The sequence below is a fragment of the Cherax quadricarinatus genome, chromosome 18, assembly GCF_038502225.1.
Source record: "Cherax quadricarinatus isolate ZL_2023a chromosome 18, ASM3850222v1, whole genome shotgun sequence".
Lineage (NCBI taxonomy): Eukaryota > Metazoa > Arthropoda > Malacostraca > Decapoda > Parastacidae > Cherax > Cherax quadricarinatus.
Genome location: NC_091309.1, coordinates 45,847,139 through 45,866,834, shown reverse-complemented (window position 1 = coordinate 45,866,834; position 19,696 = coordinate 45,847,139). Strand labels below are relative to the sequence as shown.

At 42.7% G+C, this 19,696-nt stretch overlaps 1 protein-coding gene across 2 annotated transcripts in view; it reads left to right on the top strand.

Annotated features, from left to right (window-relative positions):
• Window positions 1-19,696, top strand: part of LOC128689253 (receptor-type tyrosine-protein phosphatase alpha-like) — an 828,196-nt gene that overhangs the window by 107,414 nt on the left and 701,086 nt on the right. For both annotated transcript variants that reach the window (XM_070086466.1, XM_070086465.1), the window contains exon 3: window positions 16,451-16,523. In XM_070086466.1, coding sequence (XP_069942567.1) covers window positions 16,451-16,523 — 73 coding nt within the window. The remainder of the gene's footprint in view (window positions 1-16,450; window positions 16,524-19,696) is intronic.

The following is a 19,696-nucleotide window of genomic DNA, read 5'->3' as shown; positions in this document are numbered from 1 at the left end:
CAATCCCCCACATTAACTTTTATGGATCCTCTTATGACCAACCCTCCACATTAACTTTAATGGATCCTCTTATGACCAATCCCCCACATTAACTTTAATGGATCCTCTTATAACCATCCCTCCACATTAACTTTAATGGATCCTCTTATGACCAACCCTCCACATTAACTTTAATGGATCCTCTTATGACCAATCCCCCACATTAACTTTAATGGATCCTCTTATGACCAACCCTCCACATTAACTTTAATGGATCCTCTTATGACCAATCCCCCACATTAACTTTAATGGATCCTCTTATGACCAACCCTCCACATTAACTTTAATGGATCCTCTTATGACCAACCCTCCACATTAACTTTAATGGATCCTCTTATGACCATCCCTCCACATTAACTTTAATGGATCCTCTTATGACCAATCCCCCACATTAACTTTAATGGATCCTCTTATGACCATCCCTCCACATTAACTTTAATGGATCCTCTTATGACCATCCCTCCACATTAACTTTAATGGATCCTCTTATGACCAATCCCCCACATTAACTTTAATGGATCCTCTTATGACCAATCCCCCACATTAACTTTAATGGATCCTCTTATGACCAATCCCCCACATTAACTTTAATGGATCCTTTTATGACCAATCCCCCACATTAACTTTAATGGATCCTCTTATGACCAATCCCCCACATTAACTTTAATGGATCCTCTTATGACCATCCCTCCACATTAACTTTAATGGATCCTCTTATGACCAACCCTCCACATTAACTTTAATGGATCCTCTTATGACCAATCCCCCACATTAACTTTAATGGATCCTCTTATGACCATCCCTCCACATTAACTTTAATGGATCCTCTTATGACCAATCCTCCACATTAACTTTAATGGATCCTCTTATGACCAATCCCCCACATTAACTTTAATGGATCCTCTTATGACCAACCCTCCACATTAACTTTAATGGATCCTCTTATGACCAATCCCCCACATTAACTTTAATGGATCCTCTTATGACCATCCCTCCACATTAACTTTAATGGATCCTCTTATGACCAACCCTCCACATTAACTTTAATGGATCCTCTTATGACCAATCCCCCACATTAACTTTAATGGATCCTCTTATGACCAACCCTCCACATTAACTTTAATGGATCCTCTTATGACCAACCCTCCACATTAACTTTAATGGATCCTCTTATGACCAACCCTCCACATTAACTTTAATGGATCCTCTTATGACCAACCCTCCACATTAACTTTAATGGATCCTCTTATGACCAACCCTCCACATTAACTTTAATGGATCCTCTTATGACCAACCCTCCACATTAACTTTAATGGATCCTCTTATGACCAACCCTCCACATTAACTTTAATGGATCCTCTTATGACCAACCCTCCACATTAACTTTAATGGATCCTCTTATGACCAACCCTCCACATTAACTTTAATGGATCCTCTTATGACCAACCCTCCACATTAACTTTAATGGATCCTCTTATGACCAACCCTCCACATTAACTTTAATGGATCCTCTTATGACCAACCCTCCACATTAACTTTATGTTTTAATATCTTCATTGATATAATTGATGTAAGTTTATTTTCTTTTAAAAAAAATAGCAATTACATTCTACGTTACTAGTCTCGCTGCTGTTACATAACAATTACATTCTACGTTACTAGTCTCGCTGCTGTTACATAACAATTACATTCTACGTTACTAGTCTCGCTGCTGTTACATAACAATTACATTCTACGTTACTAGTCTCGCTGCTGTTACATAACAATTACATTCTACGTTACTAGTCACGCTGCTGTTACATAACAATTACATTCTACGTTACTAGTCACGCTGTTGTTACATAACAATTACATTCTACGTTACTAGTCTCGCTGCTGTTACATAACAATTACATTCTACGTTACTAGTCTCGCTGCTGTTACATAACAATTACATTCTACGTTACTAGTCTCGCTGCTGTTACATAACAATTACATTCTACGTTACTAGTCACGCTGCTGTTACATAACAGTTACATTCTACGTTACTAGTCACGCTGCTGTTACATAACAATTACATTCTACGTTACTAGTCTCGCTGCTGTTACATAACAATTACATTCTACGTTACTAGTCTCGCTGCTGTTACATAACAATTACATTCTACGTTACTAGTCTCGCTGCTGTTACATAACAATTACATTCTACGTTACTAGTCTCGCTGCTGTTACATAACAATTACATTCTACGTTACTAGTCACGCTGCTGTTACATAACAATTACATTCTACGTTACTAGTCTCACTGCTGTTACATAACAATTACATTCTACGTTACTAGTCTCGCTGCTGTTACATAACAATTACATTCTACGTTACTAGTCACGCTGCTGTTACATAACAATTACATTCTACGTTACTAGTCTCGCTGCTGTTACATAACAATTACATTCTACGTTACTAGTCTCGCTGCTGTTACATAACAATTACATTCTACGTTACTAGTCTCGCTGCTGTTACATAACAATTACCTTCTACGTTACTAGTCTCTCTGCTGTTACATAACAATTACATTCTACGTTACTAATCTCGCTGCTGTTACATAACAATTACATTCTACGTTACTAGTCTCGCTGCTGTTACATAACAATTACATTCTACGTTACTAGTCACGCTGCTGTTACATAACAATTACATTCTTCGTTACTAGTCTCGCTGCTGTTACATAACAATTACATTCTACGTTACTAGTCTCGCTGCTGTTACATAACAATTATATTCTACGTTACTAGTCTCGCTGCTGTTACATAGCAATTACATTCTACGTTACTAGTCTCGCTGCTGTTACATAACAATTACATTCTACGTTACTAGTCTCGCTGCTGTTACATAACAATTACATTCTACGTTAATAGTCTCGCTGCTGTTACATAACAATTACATTCTACGTTAATAGTCTCGCTGCTGTTACATAACAATTACATTCTACGTTACTAGTCACGCTGCTGTTACATAACAATTACATTCTACGTTACTAGTCACGCTGCTGTTACATAACAATTACATTCTACGTTACTAGTCTCGCTGCTGTTACATAACAATTACATTCTACGTTACTAGTCACGCTGCTGTTACATAACAGTTACATTCTACGTTACTAGTCTCGCTGCTGTTACATAACAGTTACATTCTACGTTACTAGTCTCGCTGCTGTTACATAACAATTACATTCTACGTTACTAGTCACGCTGCTGTTACATAACAATTACATTCTACGTTACTAGTCTCGCTGCTGTTACATAACAATTACATTCTACGTTACTAGTCACGCTGCTGTTACATAACAGTTACATTCTACGTTACTAGTCTCGCTGCTGTTACATAACAGTTACATTCTACGTTACTAGTCTCGCTGCTGTTACATAACAATTACATTCTACGTTACTAGTCACGCTGCTGTTACATAACAATTACATTCTACGTTACTAGTCTCGCTGCTGTTACATAACAATTACATTCTACGTTACTAGTCACGCTGCTGTTACATAACAGTTACATTCTACGTTACTAGTCTCGCTGCTGTTACATAACAATTACATTCTACGTTACTAGTCTCGCTGCTGTTACATAACAATTACATTCTACGTTACTAGTCTCGCTGCTGTTACATAACAATTCATTATTAAATATTTTTAAGGTCTCATTAACATTTTCTTACCATCTACAAGTTTAAGTCAATGATAAATACATTTTTCGCTATTCCCAGATTGAATATAACAGAGTTATGCCATAAACAAATTTTCTCAGATAATTCGGCAGAGGTCGGTCTTATGAATTAGGCATTTTCAAAATAAATTCTTTCAGACTCATAGATATATTTTTCTCATTAAGAATGAAAAAAAATATATTTTTTAGACCAAACCTAAATTTTGCTATGTATTGCAGAGGTCGTTTAAATTTCAGATTGAGTTCTGCTGATATATGGCAAGAACGAATTTGGAGTCTGGCCGAATAGGCCTAACTCCGCTATTAGGCTTAACAGTGGTGCCTTTGATTGAACTTTCTGTAGACAGAGGTGTGATCATAGGTGATAGATATTTTAAGAAAAAATGGACAAATAAGTGTACGAGATATGATATGCTCATAATGACAGTCATGTTAACGGCTTTAAGGGGACTTGAGCTAGAGTTCGTCACGGTCACACTAGCGGGAGATTCGTATGTAAAAACTTGCATTTTTGGTCACAGTGGGGCCTATGCTAACCTTCATATGGTGTAGAAATATACCTAGTTGGATGAATCTTGTTGTAGCCAGCTGGCCCAGTGTTGAAGAGTTGAAGATTTATAAACTAAAGTAGGAGTCTGCTAGAGTAAGACATAAGTGTCTATTGGTAGAAAGAAGGCTAGGGAGAGTATAGGCAGTAAGGTTGGAGAGGTACAGGGTAGATTTAACAATGCATTGTTAAAGTATTCAGCAGAAGTTTGTGGATATCGGAAAGTGTGTACGGGAAGAAGAACGACTAATGGAATGATGAGGTAAAGAGAAAGTAGTAAGAGAGAAAAGGCAAAGTAGAAGTGATATTAGGAGGGAGGAGTATATGGAGAAAATAAGAGAGTTTCAGAGATTGGTGAAGTAATGTAAAAGAAGATCTGGTGAGAGACTGGGTGAGACGCTGCAACAAATTTTGATGAGAAGAAAAAGTATTGGAATGATAGTAATAAGTTAAAAAAAAAAGTCTGGGAAACGATTGGATTTGACAGATAAAAATAGAAAAGGAGAGTAATTAGATGGGAAGTTGGAGGTATCAGGAAGATGGAGGGAATATTTTAAAGAGATGTGAGATGTTGATGTAGATAGGGAAGCTGTGATTTCGTGCATTGGTCAGGGAGGTATAGCACCTTTTAGGAGAAAGGAACAGCCAGATATGAGTGTAGGGGGTGCATAAGGCTGCGGGTAGAATGAAAAAGGGTAAAGCAGCAGAGACTGATGGGAACAAGACAGAAATGTTAAATGCAGGTGGGGATATTGTTTTGGAATGGATGGTGTTTATATTTAATAATTGTTTGAAAACGGGGAAGGTACCTAGGGACTGACAGACAACATAAATAGTTTCCTTGTATCAAGGCAAACGGGTCAAAAGAGAGTATATTAGTTATAGGGGAATAAACCAGTTGTGTATACCTAGTTAGGTGTATGGGAAAGATTTTATTGAAAGAATTAAGAGTAAGGCGAAGACCAGGATTGTATAGGAACAAAGAGACTTTTGGAAGGGTAGAGAACGAGTAGACCAAGTGTTTACCTTGAAGCATGTGAGTGAACAGTATTTAGATAAGGGTAAAGAGGTTTTCACTGCATTTATGGATTTGGAAAAGGCATATGACAGGGGGGGGTAAGGCAGCAATGTGGCAGATGTTGCAAGTGAATGGAATAAGTGGTAGGTTTCTGAAAGAAGTTAAGAGTTTCTGCATGGATACTGAGGCTCAGGTTAGGGAATGTATGAGAAGGAGAATATTTCAAAGTAAAAGTAGGCCTTAGACAGGGATTCGTGATGTCATGATGGTTGTTCAATATATTTTTAGATAGGGATGGAAGAGGTGTGAGATTAAAGGATATAGAATCTAACAGACAGTTGGAGTTGTGACAGTTGCTTTTTGTTGATAGCACTGTGCTTTTGGGAAATTCTGAAGAGTAGTTGCAGAGGAGTGTTGACGAATTTGGGAGAAGAAAATAAAAAGTTAACATTGGATAGAACAAGGTGATAAGATTAACAAAACAAATAGGTAATGAAAGAGTAAATATCTGATTAGTGGGAGGGAGAATGGGGGAAGTGAATGTATACAGATATTTAGGAAAGGACTTGTCAGCAGATGGGTCTATGAAAGATGACTTGTACCATAGAACTGACGAGGGAAAAAGGGTTAGTGGTGCACTGAGACAAAGAACTTTATCCACAGAAGCAAAGTGGGGAATGTATGAGAGTATAGTTATACCAACGCTCTTACATGGGTGTGAAGTATGGGTGGTGAATGTTGTAATAAGAAGGCTGGAGGCAGTGGAGATGTCATGTCTGAGGGCTATATGTGGTGTGAATATAATGAAAAGAATTCGTGGTTTGGAAATTAGGAGGAGGTGCGTGATTACAAAAACTATTAATGAAAGGGCTGAGAAGGAGTTGTTGAGGTGGTTCGGACATGTAGAGAGGGTGGAACAAAATAAAATGACTTCGAGAGTGTATAAATCTGAAGTGGAGGGAAGGCGGAGTAGGGGTCGCCCTAGGAAAGGTTGGAAGGAGGGGGTAATGGAGGTTTTGTGTGCGAGGGGTTTGGACTTCCAGAAAGCATGCGTGAGCGTGTTTGATAGGAGTGAATGGAGATAAATGGCTTTTAGGACTTGACGTGCTGTTGGAGTGTGAGCAAGGTAACATTGATGAAGGGATTCAGGGAAACCTGAGATTGGAAGTACAGTTCTTTTGTACCAGAAGAACCTTAGAAAACTTACCTAACCTTATTATAACAAGCGTAATTTATCCTAATCCAACTAAATATAGTTTAAATAAGTTTACAGTAATTTAATAATACACAAACACAATGAAATATATTTTTTTTCGTTAGGTTCAGAGTGATTTTTGCCAAATTATTGCAGTCACAAATTTTTGCTTGCCTTATTCTGCAAGAAGAGCGTTGCTATTTAAGCAAAAATTGCAAGTTTTTTACCTATTTGGCACGACATATATATACACACAATGGATATTTGTATGTGTGTGAATATAATTCAGAATGTTTTTAAATGGAGGTCGCCAATCATCACAGCTTCGGCATGGTTGTCCGTAGCTTGATTGCTAGCGCACTGAGCTCACACCCTGATGTCCGTGGTTCAATCTTGGGGAGGGGTGGAAACATCAGCACGTATTTCGTTAAGACACCTGCTGTCTTGGTTCACCTGTCAGTTTTGGTCGACTCTTGTGGGTCGCTTCCTGGGAGCAAAATTCACCTAATTTGACCGAAATGCTCTGCCTAACAATGGGCTCTCTGTATAGTTGTATGTCATTGATGTCAGCTAGGACTGTATACATTGTACATGTATTTGTAGAAATAAATTTTTATTATTATTACGATTATTATTATTATTATTATTATTATTATTATTATTATTATTATTATTATTATTATTTGATGTCAGAAGAGAAGATACGCATCTTACATGGGTGTGAAGTTTGGGTTTTAAATATTGCAGCAAGGCGTCTGAAGGCAGTAAAGATGTCCGTTCTGAGGATATTTTATGATGTGAATATTATGCACAGAATACGTAGGTTAGAGATTAGAAGGCTGTGCGGTTGGGGTTGTTGAGGTGGTTTGGACATTCACAAAACAAGGAATGAAACAGAATGATTTGGAGGGCGTATAAATTTGTAGTGGTAGGAAGGTGTTGTATAAGATGTCATTGGTAAGGTTGGAGGGATGGGTAAAAGAGATTTCGTGCTTAGAGTTTTGCATCTTTATTAAGCACACCCCTCTTCAAGGGGGGCTCCTTGGCGTGGTGAAGAGGCTCTTGGTCTGAGGAATTAGCCCTGTCGGTCTTCTTCCTCAGACCGAACCTAATTACCCCCCATTCTCCCCTCCCCTATCCCATCCTCCCCATCCTCCCCTTTTTCCATTCCTCCTCCTCCTCCTCACCCCTCCCTTTTGCCCTTCCTCTTTTTAGCCTTCGTGATTTCTCCCACAGGCGCGCTAGTTCCTAGGTAGGGGAAAGGACACCGGGGTCCATCCCATTCCGTTGAGGTTTCTTGGCGGTTGCGTAGTTTGCCGTGGAATCTGGATTGCCTAGGGATGTCCCGATCCCTCTCCGGTATCCCGGAGTAGCTTTGGGTGTCTTTTGGGCGACGGGTGTATCTCTGGAAACCACCTTTCGGATTCCGGGGGTGGTGGCTGAAGGAGGTATGCTTTGTGGCGGATATCCGGCCGCCCTCTCTTTTGTCCACCGAGGTAGCTCGGCAGATGTGAGGTTGCTATCCCAGATTGCTGGTTTACTGGCATGAAGGGTAGGGTATGGCACGGGTTCCATGCTGCATCTGCGCTACTAGCGGTGTCGAGTCCTCTTGGGCGCGGAGGGAGATTTCTGGCCCTTTCATTCCTCCTAGGAACTATCCCTCCCCGGTCCCCCCTTTTTTTTTCTTTTTTTTATTTTTATTTTCTTTTCTTCTTTCTTTTTTTTTCTTAAAAACAAAAAGAAAGAAGTAACCTAACCATGGCAGCCCTAGTCCATGAACCTGGTACCCCCGGGCCCCTTCTTGATACCGCACCCCGTTCTGACCCCGCCTCGTCTTTGGACCACTCTTCAGACATTCCTCATGCCTCTGTACCTATTGCCGGTGCTGTTTCCTCACCCGCTTCAGGTACTGAGGCCTCGACTGACTCCTTCGATTTATCAGACCTTCGCTCTCCTCTGACTATGCTTCCGGCCTCTCCCTCTACGGTGCGGCAATTTTCAAATCGCCGACCCGTTCCACGTCGGACCAACTCTGGTCCCACGCCTAAACGTCAACGACAATTACCTGCTGATGATACTTCTCCACCTTCACCTTCTCGTTCTTCTCAGAAACGATCGACACGTCCTTCACTACCTTTCCACGCTCAGTTTCAGACTGAACAGTGGACTAAATTCTTCACTTTACGACCAACTTCCTCTACTGCCTATCTTTCTGACCATAGTATTGGCAAGGCACTCCTACGCCATGTTGGTAAAGATATTTCTTTTCATGCTCTTAAGAGCGGTACGCGCATCATTACCGTACAGAATGCTACCCAGGCTCGTGAGCTCTCTCGTCTTTCCCATATAGATACTGTTCCTGTCACCCTTGAAAAACATCATTCCCTCAATTCTTGTAGTGGTACCGTTATTCTGCCCCATACCATAGTTCAACAAAATTTCCAGACATGTGGCACCGACATTCTAGAACAGCTGGAACTCCAAGATCTCCCAATCCTCAAGGTAGACACTTACGTTCTTCCTGCCCGTGGGCGGAGACGATACCCTAGCAATGTGGCTCGTTTAACTTTTGACAGCCGAGAACTTCCATCCTCCGTTTATATAGCAGGACATCGGTTACAAGTTCGAAAGGTGATCCCTACACCACAACAGTGTAGAAATTGCTGGCGATTTGGCCATCCAGCGAAATATTGCAGATCTATCGCCGAATGCCCAGTCTGTGGTGCCGATGACCATTCTAATACGTCTTGCAATCGATCTCCCTCTTGCCTTAACTGTCATGAGGCTCACCCTTCGTACTCTCGCCGTTGTCAGGTCTATTTAAACGAGCGGGAAATCCGTTACCTCAAAGAGACAGAAGGTCTCCCTTATGCCATGGCAGTTTCTCATCTCCGCCTCCAAGGGAGACTCCCACGTGTTTCTTATTCCCGTGTTTCAAAACGTCCCCCCACTTCTGGTATCCCATCTTCTACACCCACCTCTGTGGTTACCTCTCCCATAATCACTCCTGTATCTAATCCTTTTGCTGTCCTCGGCTCAGACGTCCCTACTTCAACGCCTCAGTCTAATCTCGCTTCTTCGAGTTCTCTCTTACAAGCCTCAGTATCGACGAGACCTCGTACGACACCTCTTCCCAATCGTCCCTCTACTTCTCAAAAGTCAAAAAAAGGTCCGGTAACACCTCCTACCCATCTTCCACCTCCTCATTTTACCCTCCCTGTCTCTGTCCCTAGTTCTTCCCCTCTCACTGCCTCAGTTACAAGTGCAGAGGTTCACCCTCCTCCTCGTAATGTACCTTCCTCCCCTGTTCCCTCCCAGGTTTCTTCCTCTTCTGCCACCTCCCAGGTTCCTGTCTCTTCTGTCCCCTGCCACGCTTCTCCAGTTCCCTCCACCCTTTCGCCCCCCCCCTACCTTGGTACAGTCCAATACAGTTCCAATCTTTACTCATCCTCCCCCTACCATTCCCAATATTGTCTCCCATACGACATCTCTGAATTCCGAAACACTTGAAGCAATCTCTGAATATATTGCAGAGACCAAACCATCAATGGACACTGATCCACCTTCCGCTCTTTCTCTCTCCTCTGCTCCATCTGCGCAACTCCTTTCTTCACAGCGCACCGTTCCTTCGCTGCTTGAACATTTTCCACTGCCTCCGCATGTGGACTTTTCTAACCCTTCTAGTCCGTAGGAACCCTTACCTGCGGATTTCAAGTATCTTTATCATTGTCAATCATGGCCTTCTTACAGTGGAATATACGCGGCCTCAGGGGTAATCGGGGTGAGCTTCAGATGTTACTCTCCCAGTTTGCCCCTGTTGGTGTTTGCTTACAGGAACCAAAATTACACTCTGCTGTTATTTCTCACATCTCAGGCTATAATTTATTGTATTCTTCAGATCCTTTTCCTGATGGGACCTTTAATGAAAGTGCCCTTCTTCTCCGCACTGATATTCCGTACCATCAGCTATTTATTCATACTTCGCTGCATTACACAGCAGCCCGTATCCACTTACATAGGTGGTATACGCTCTGTTCTTTATATCTCTCTCCTTCTCGGGCATTATCTATTCCGGATTTTGCCTTCCTTGTTTCGTCATTACCGCCACCGATTCTGTTACTTGGTGATTTTAATGCCCACCATTTCCTCTGGGGAGGGTCTCACTGTGATTCCCGTGGAATTCAGTTAGAGGCTTTTCTTGCCACCCACCCCCTCCATGTTTTAAATACAGGTACTCACACCCATTTTGATCCTCGGACTCATACTCTCTCTTGCATCGATCTCTCAGTTTGCTCTTCCTCCGCCGCATTAGACTTTACTTGGTCTGTTCTCCCGGACTTACATGACAGTGATCATTTCCCAATCATTCTTACTTCCCCTTCATATTCGCCACCTCTTCGCACCCCACGCTGGCAATTTAATCGGGCAAATTGGAACCTTTACTCACACCTGACTGTTTTTAAAGAGGTTCCTTCTTCGTCCTCCATCGATGAGCTTTTACACCTCTTCTCGTCCTCCGTTTTCACCGCAGCTTCTCATTCTATACCCCAAACTTCGGGCAGGCATTCTCAGAAATGCGTGCCTTGGTGGTCTCCTGCTTGTGCTCGTGCAGTACGTTTGAAACGCGCTGCATGGGGCAGGTACCGGTACAATAGAACCACAGAGCGACTCCTTGATTTTAAACAGAAGCGTGCGATCGCTCGCCGTGTCATCCGTGACGCTAAACGCACTTGCTGGCGAGATTATGTCTCCACCATCACCTCTGCTTCCTCTATGAGTGCAGTCTGGAAAAAAGTACGAAAACTGAGTGGTAAATATTCTCCTGACCCGGCTCCTGTTCTGCGGGTTGCCGGTGTTGATATAGCAAACCCACTAGATGTTGCCAATGAAATTGGCAATCATCTGGTCCGTATTTCTCAGGGACTCCATCTATGCCCCTCATTTCTTTCCTCAAAGTCTGCCAGAGAGTTAGCACCCTTGGACTTTTCTTCTCTCAGAGAAGAACAGTATAATGTGCCTTTTACACTTCAAGAACTGGAGGCAACACTCTCAGCTTGTCGATCATCGGCAGCTGGGCCCGACGACATTCATATTCGTATGCTACAACATTTACATCAGTCAGCCCTTGCAGTCCTATTACGCCTTTACAATCTTATTTGGTCACAAGGAGTTCTTCCACAGCTGTGGAAATCCGCCATTGTTCTCCCTTTCCGCAAACCAGGCACTACGGGACATGAAACCTCCCACTATCGTCCCATTGCTCTTACCAGTGCAGTTTGCAAAGTAATGGAACGTCTAGTAAATAGACGTTTAGTGTGGTATTTAGAGACACACAACAGTCTCTCCACTCGTCAATATGGCTTTCGTAAGGGACGTTCTACCATAGACCCCTTACTGCGCTTGGATACGTATGTTCGTAATGCCTTTGCGAATAACCACTCAGTTATTGCCATATTTTTTGACCTTGAGAAGGCATATGACACAACTTGGAGGTATAATATTTTAGCCCAAGCCCACTCCTTAGGCCTTCGAGGCAATCTACCATCCTTCCTTAAAAACTTTTTAACTGACAGGCATTTCCGTGTTCGGGTTAATAATGTGCTCTCCCCGGACTTTATCCAAGCTGAAGGTGTCCCCCAGGGATGTGTTCTGAGCACAACACTTTTTCTCCTTGCTATTAATGATTTGGCCTCTAGTCTTCCATCAAATATTTGGTCATCACTCTATGTTGATGACTTCGCTATTGCCTGTGCAGGCGCTGACTGTCACCTCCTTACAGTTTCTCTCCAGCATGCAGTCGACCGTGTTTCCAATTGGGCCACCACACATGGGTTTAAATTTTCCAGCACTAAAACCCACCAAATCACTTTCACTAGACGCTCTGTCATCTCTGATCATCCTTTGTACCTCTATGGCTCACGTATCCCTGAACGTGATACAGTCAAGTTTCTGGGCCTCCTCTTTGATCGTAGGTTATCCTGGAAACCTCACATTACCTCTCTGAAGGCAACTTGTCACAGCCGGCTGAACCTTCTTAAAACCCTTGCTCATCTTTCGTGGGGAGCTGATCGTCGAACACTCCTTCACCTACATTCCACCCTTATTTTATCGAAACTTGATTATGGTGACCAGATCTATTCAGCGGCATCTCCTGCTACTCTCTCTAGCCTTAACCCCATTCATCACCAAGGATTACGTTTATGCCTTGGTGCTTTTCGCTCTTCCCCTGTCGAAAGCCTCTATGCAGAAGCGAACGTTCCATCCTTATCCGATCGCCGTGATGCCCATTGCCTGCGCTACTATGTACGCTCTCATGATCTCCGCAATCCTTCCATTTATAGAATGGTCACTGATATTAGTAGACATTCTTTATTTGTTCGCCGCCCCTGCTTACTCCGTCCCTTCTCTCTTCGCCTTTATTCGCTCTTGTCTTCTCTTCAACTACCACCTTTCTATGTACATGTAGCATCTCACTTTTCCCTACCCCCCTGGGAAGTTCCAGCTGTTCGAGTCTGTTCTTTCTCCCTCCCTTGCTCGAAAGCCCAACTGTCTACGGTCGCTTCCCGCTCTCTTTTTCTTGACCACTTTCACTCTCATTCTCATGCCATTGCTGTGTACACAGATGGCTCTAAGTCTTCTGACGGCGTAGGATTCGCAGCAGTGTTTCCGGACAGCGTCGTACAAGGGCATTTACTATCTTCAGCTAGTATTTTTACTGCTGAATTATATGCCATCCTTACAGCACTTATCCGTATTGCATCTATGCCTGTGTCATCATTTGTGGTTGTCTCAGACTCCCTTAGTGCTTTACAGGCTATACAAAAATTTGATACACCTCACCCCTTAGTCCTCCGTATCCAACTTTGGCTACGCCGCATCTTTACTAAGCATAAAGATATTGTTTTTTGTTGGGTCCCTGGTCATGTTGACGTACAGGGCAATGAACAGGCAGACACTGCTGCGCGGTCAGCAGTACATGACCTACCAGTTTCTTATAGAGGTATTCCATGTACGGACTATTTTGCTGTAATATCTTCCCACCTTCACACCCGTTGGCAACAACGTTGGTCTACTATGCTCGGCAACAAACTTCAGTCTATTAAACCGAGTATAGGTTACTGGCCGTCTTCTTATCACCAGTGTCGAGGTTGGGAGACTACTCTCTCCCGTCTTCGCATTGGCCATACTCGTCTTACTCATGGATATCTCATGGAGAGGCGTCTTGCTCCTCTCTGTGAGAATTGCCAAGCTCCATTATCAGTCAGCCACATTCTGTTGGACTGCCCACTTTATCAACGAGCACGCAGAATTTACCTCTGTCGTCGTCTTCGCCCCGCTGCTCTCTCTTTACCTTCCCTTCTCGCTGATGGACCCACCTTTCATCCGGACTCTCTCATTGACTTTTTGACAACGACTGACTTACTTCACAAATTCTGATACTTTCAGCCCTTTCTACTTGTATCTCTTGCTACCCTCTACCCCCGTACTATCCCCTGCCCCGCTGTTTTCTGTAACCTGCTGATCATCCCCCCTCCCTTCTGCCATCCAATTCCCTTGCTTCCTTCCCTACCCTGCAGCGCTGTATAGCCCTTGTGGCTTAGCGCTTCTTTTTGATTATAATAATAATAATAATATTAAGCACACCATACCCATCCTGAGGGTGGCAGTCAAAGAAGTACAGACGTACGTCACGGGTCCAGGGACTAGACCACAGAGTTTTGATAGCTGAACTAGTTACAGTGGTAATGAACTATTTACATGTTTATATCTGGTCACTATCGTAATGAGTTATTTATGAAGATGTTGATTTGTTTACACACACACACACACACACACACACACACACACACACACACACACACACAAGGTGGTCAGAGATAGGATGTTCCAGAGAGGGGACACAGGGACAAGGGGTCACAACTGGAAGCTGAAGACTCAGACGAGTCACAGGGACGTTAGGAAGTATTTCTTCAGTCATAGAGTTGTCAGCAAGTGGAATAGCCTAGCAAGTGAAGTAGTGGAGGCAGGAACCATACATAGTTTTAAGAAGAGGTATGACAAAGCTCAGGAAGCAGAGAGAGAGAGGATCCAGTAGCGATCAGTGAAGAGGCGGGGCCAGGAGCTGAGTCTCGACCCCTGCAACCACAATTAGGTGAGTACAATTAGGTGAGCACACACACACACACACACAAAGTGGTAATCCTTTATTTACAGTGAGTAAAGTCAAGGTATTTTTCCAGAATGGTTTGTAATATACCACTGTGGATAAAATACTTTGACATTTCTTGAACATTTCTGAATGAGCTGTCTCAGAATTCATTAATTTTATAGCATTCCAGTATATAATGACGCAAGGTGTGACATTTCCTTAGGTCTACGTCTGGTGGTTGTGATCCGATGATACTTGTAACCCAGTCGGAGCCGGGCGGTAGTGACATCTAAGAGTCTACTTATTTTGTTGGATGCACCATAGACATGTGGCTCCTCCTGCATGATGGAATGATGATAGATGGACTGACTTGTGTCAATCTACCTCAGTCTTAAGTCAATGAAGTTCAGTTGAAAGTCTTTCCGTATTATTGTTCTGAAACTGCTAACTGACAAGCCAAGATTTTTATCTATTCCCTTTTTGAAGGCATGTAAATTAGCCAATTTATCAGTTCTATCATGCATCTGAAGACCAATGTGAGATGGAATCCACAGTATGTGCACTCTGACTCTACTGTCCACAATCCCACCATACCTGTGTCTGGCTTCTGACACAAGCATACCATAGTTTATACTTAATGAGTTGAGAGCATTTATGGATGATAGAAAATCAGTTACAATTAGATACATGGACGCATTGAGTTCAAGGAGTATGGCAAACAGTTCTGTTTGAAGGGTAGCAGCCCAGTTATTGATGCGTACTGTGTGACTAAGTCATAAATACAGCTTAAGGCATCCTGCTTGGCTTCAAGGCTAAGCTTTTGGGTGGGGAAGGGAGGGATGATGCTTTGGAATAGTGTAGAAGGCGTGACCTACACATCACCAGAGACAGGAACGACGACACGCTCACATAAGGGAATTTCCAACACATACAACAAGTTTCACGGCCATCAACATGTCAACAGTATCTGGTTAAAATACAGCCAACAAACACGACAGAAACCACTGCTGGTGAGGCTATGAGCAACGCTAGTGTCCAACATTATAGCACACATGTCGTCTTAACTTTATTTTCCTAAGTTTTGGCTATATTTCATATGTTCCATTTAAGTTACCGTGAGTTTTATTCATCACTGACCATATACAATTAATTATGCTCGTGGTCCCCAATTATATTAAGACAACTAACACTTCACATGTTAATTGTCTTGATCACCAATAACAGTGTTTTCTCTTCCACACATATTAGTGATGCTGACCCTACATATACATGTTAGTGATATTCATCTTACACATGTTAGTGGTTTTTGAGCCCACACAAATTAGTAGCTATTATCCACCATATGTTAGTGGACTTATTCCATACACACTATTGATATGGAGCCCACATATTATCGACCTTTACCTCACATGTTAATAATCTTGATTCCTAATACTTTTACTCCACACAATTTAGTGTTCTCTAACCCACATATTAATCATAATAATTTCAGACATATTAGTGATCTTTAACCCACAAATGTTATTTGTTTTTAGCATAAACTGATAATTTTGTTAAACTCACATATTAGTAATTAATATCTCGCCTGTCAAAAGTAGCTTTGACCTCCCACATGTTAGGTTTACCTGGAGTTTACCTGGAGAGAGTTCCGGGGGTCAACGCCCCCGCGGCCCGGTCTGTGACCAGGCCTACTGGTGGTGTCTTGATTACACACATGTTAGCTTGTAATGCTCGCTACACAATATGTTATTCATTTTGATCATACAAATATGAAGATTTAACATCATGTCTTTCAACAGGGATGGTGACCGTGGTGTCAGCATGCTGCAAGAAGCCCTTCAAGGACGTTACAACCACCAATTTCAAATATATGTTAGTATTTCAACTACAATTAGTCATGTAACCAATGGAAGGGGAGGGGGGCTAGGGGAGGCTTTGCCTCCCTCTGGAAATTTCCAGAAATTAGAGGAACATACGGTGAGTCTAAAGATTCATGTATGTCTAAATAAGAGACTTCGTCATCAGAATGAACGGCTACACAACAGCGTTCATAAATAATTGTCTAGCTTCGTTCTTCATTTTTCGAGAAATTAGTGTTTTGTTTTATGAGTTCTGGCACAGGTTCACTGACAACACTAAATTATAAAAGGCTGTAGATGATGTGAACTTTGAGTCAGAAAGCCTTTTTGACCTGAAAGCCCCTCTCACACTCAGAGATAGGTGTTACTAAGCCCCTCTCACACTCAGAGATAGGTGTTACTAAGCCCCTCTCACACTCAGAGATAGGTGTTACTAAGCCCCTCTCATACTCAGAGATAGGTGTTACTGAGCCCCTCTCATACTCAGAGATAGGTGTTACTAAACCTCGCTCACACTCAGAAATAGGTGTTACTAAGGAGTGTCGTGTGGAAGACCGGATAGTGATGGTTGCCAATGTGACATTTTCCATATCGTTGTACAAGCTTCTGTATCTTGAAACATTCCCAAGACAGAGATTATGTCAACCATATATGACTCTAAATAGATAAACAACAGAATAGAAACGTCATTGCACCGACCAATTTGAAAGAAGTCAAAAAGAGAAGTCAAAAAATTCATTAAGGAAATCCAAAAGAGAAAATGATATCAAGGTTAAGAGACAAGCAAAAATCAACCCAAAGGTCTATACATACATACAGGAATATGACCAGAGATAAGGTGACACATATAAATGTAACTGAGTCTGGTCAGCTTACTGTAAGTGACAAATTATTTCCTCTGCATTGACGGAAGATTCACACTACATCTCAGAAATCAATAATGATTTTGTTCAGGAAGTTAATTATGATCTATTATAGTCACTAGAGTTTTAAAAAAATATAAGGAAAACTTAATTATTAGCCAGTGTTTCCAACAGATCGTTACAAATAGGCATCCTCTTCAAGGAGGGCTCCTTGGCGTGGTGAAGAGCCTCTTGTTCTGAGGAATTAGACCTGTTGGTCTCCTTCCTCAGACCGAACCTAATTACCCCCCTTCCCTATCCTATCCTCTCCATCCTCCCTTTTCCCTTTCCTCCCCCTCCTCCCTGTCCCTCCCTTATTCCTTTCCTCTTTTTGGCCTTTGGGATTCTTCCCACAGGCACGGTGGTTCCTAGGTAGAGGGAAGGGTACCGGGGTCCATCCCATTCCGTTGAGGTTTATGGCGGTGGTGTAGTTTGCCTTGGAATCTGGATCACCTGGGGATGTCCCAGTCCCTCTCCAGTCTCCCGGGAGGTGGCTTTTGGTGTCTTTCGGGTGACGGGTGTATCTCTGGAGGCCGCCTTTGGGTGGTGGCCAAAGGAGGTATGCTTTGTGGCGGATATCTGGCCGCTCTCTCTTTTGCCCACCGAGGTGGCTCAGCAGATGTGAGGTTGCTATCCTGGATTGCTGGTTTACTGGCATGAAGGGTAGGGTATAGCACGGGTTTCATACCGTATCTGTGCTACTTGCAGTGCTGAGGTCCTCTTGGGCGCAGAGGGAGATTTCCGGCCCTTTCATTCCTCCTAGGAACTATTCCTCCCCGTTCCCCCCTTTTTTTATTCTTTTTTTTTTATTTTTATTTTCTTTTCTTCTTTTTTTTCTTAAAAACAAAAAAGAAAGAAGTAACCTAACCATGGAGGATCCATTCCATGACCCTGCTACCCCCGGGCCCCTTCTTGATATCGCACCCCATTCTGACCCTGCCTCGTTTTTTGACCACTCTTCAGACACTTCTAATGCCTCTGTACCTCCTGCTGGTGCTGTTTCATCCCCTACTTCAGGTACTGGGGTTTTGACTGACTCCTTTGATTTGTCTGACCTTCGCTCTTCTTTGACTATGCTTCCAGCATCTCCCTCTATGGTGTGGCAATTTTCAAATCGCCAGCCCGTCTCACGTCGGACCAACTTCAGTCCCACTCCTTATCGCCAACGACAATTGCCTGATGATACTTTGCCACCTTCTCGTTCTACTCAGAAAAGACCGACACATCATGCACTCCCCTTCCACGCTCAGTTTCAGAATGCACAATGGACTAAATTCTTTAATTTACGACCGACTACCTCTATTGCCTATCTTTCCCACCATAGTATTGGCAAGGCGAAGAATTGAGACACTTATGCAACACAAGAGTGATGGACTGAACACATCGATTCCAGATTGAGGGACTGATTACCTCAAAACTTCTACTCTCCTTACCCATTTCTACTTTGTATTGGACTGATGAAGCCACTGTGTGGCGAAACGTTTCTTCAATAAAGATTCACATGTGTTGCATAAGTGTCTCAATTCTTCAACTTGTCGGTTTTCAAAACCATTCATCACATATTGGCAAGGCGCTCCTCCACCATGTTGATAGAGATATTTCCTTTCATGCTCTCAAGAGCGGTACATGCATCATCACTGTCCAGAATGCTACCCAAGCTCGTGATCTTTCTCTTCTTTCACATATCGATACTATTCCTGTCACTATCGAAAAACATCATTTCCTCAATTCTTGTAGTGGTACCGTCATTCTGCCCCATACCATAGTCCAACAGAATTTCCAGACATGTGGTAATGACATTCTCGAACAGCTGGAACTCCAAGATGTCCCAATCTTCAAAGTAGACACTTAGTCCTCCCTGCCTGTGGGCGGAAATGATACCCTTGCAATGTGGCTCGATTAACTTTCGACTCCCATCCTCTGTTTATGCAGCAGGACATCGTTTACAAGTTCGAAAGGTGATCCCTACACCGCGACAGTGTAGAAATTGCTGGCAATTTGGTCACCCAGTGAAATATTGCAGATCTATAGCTGAATGCCCAGTCTGTGGTGCCGATGACCATTCTAATACATCTTGTAGTCGACCTCTCTCTCTTGCCTTGTCATAAGGCTCACCCTTCTTACTCTCGCCGTGCCAGGTCTACCTAAATGAGCGAGAAATCTGTTGCCTAAAAGAGGCAGAAGGTCTCCCTTATGCTATGGCAGTTTCTCATCTTTGCTTCTAAGGGAGACTACCCCTTATTTCTTATTCTCGTGTTTCTAAACGTCCCCCACTTCTGGGGTC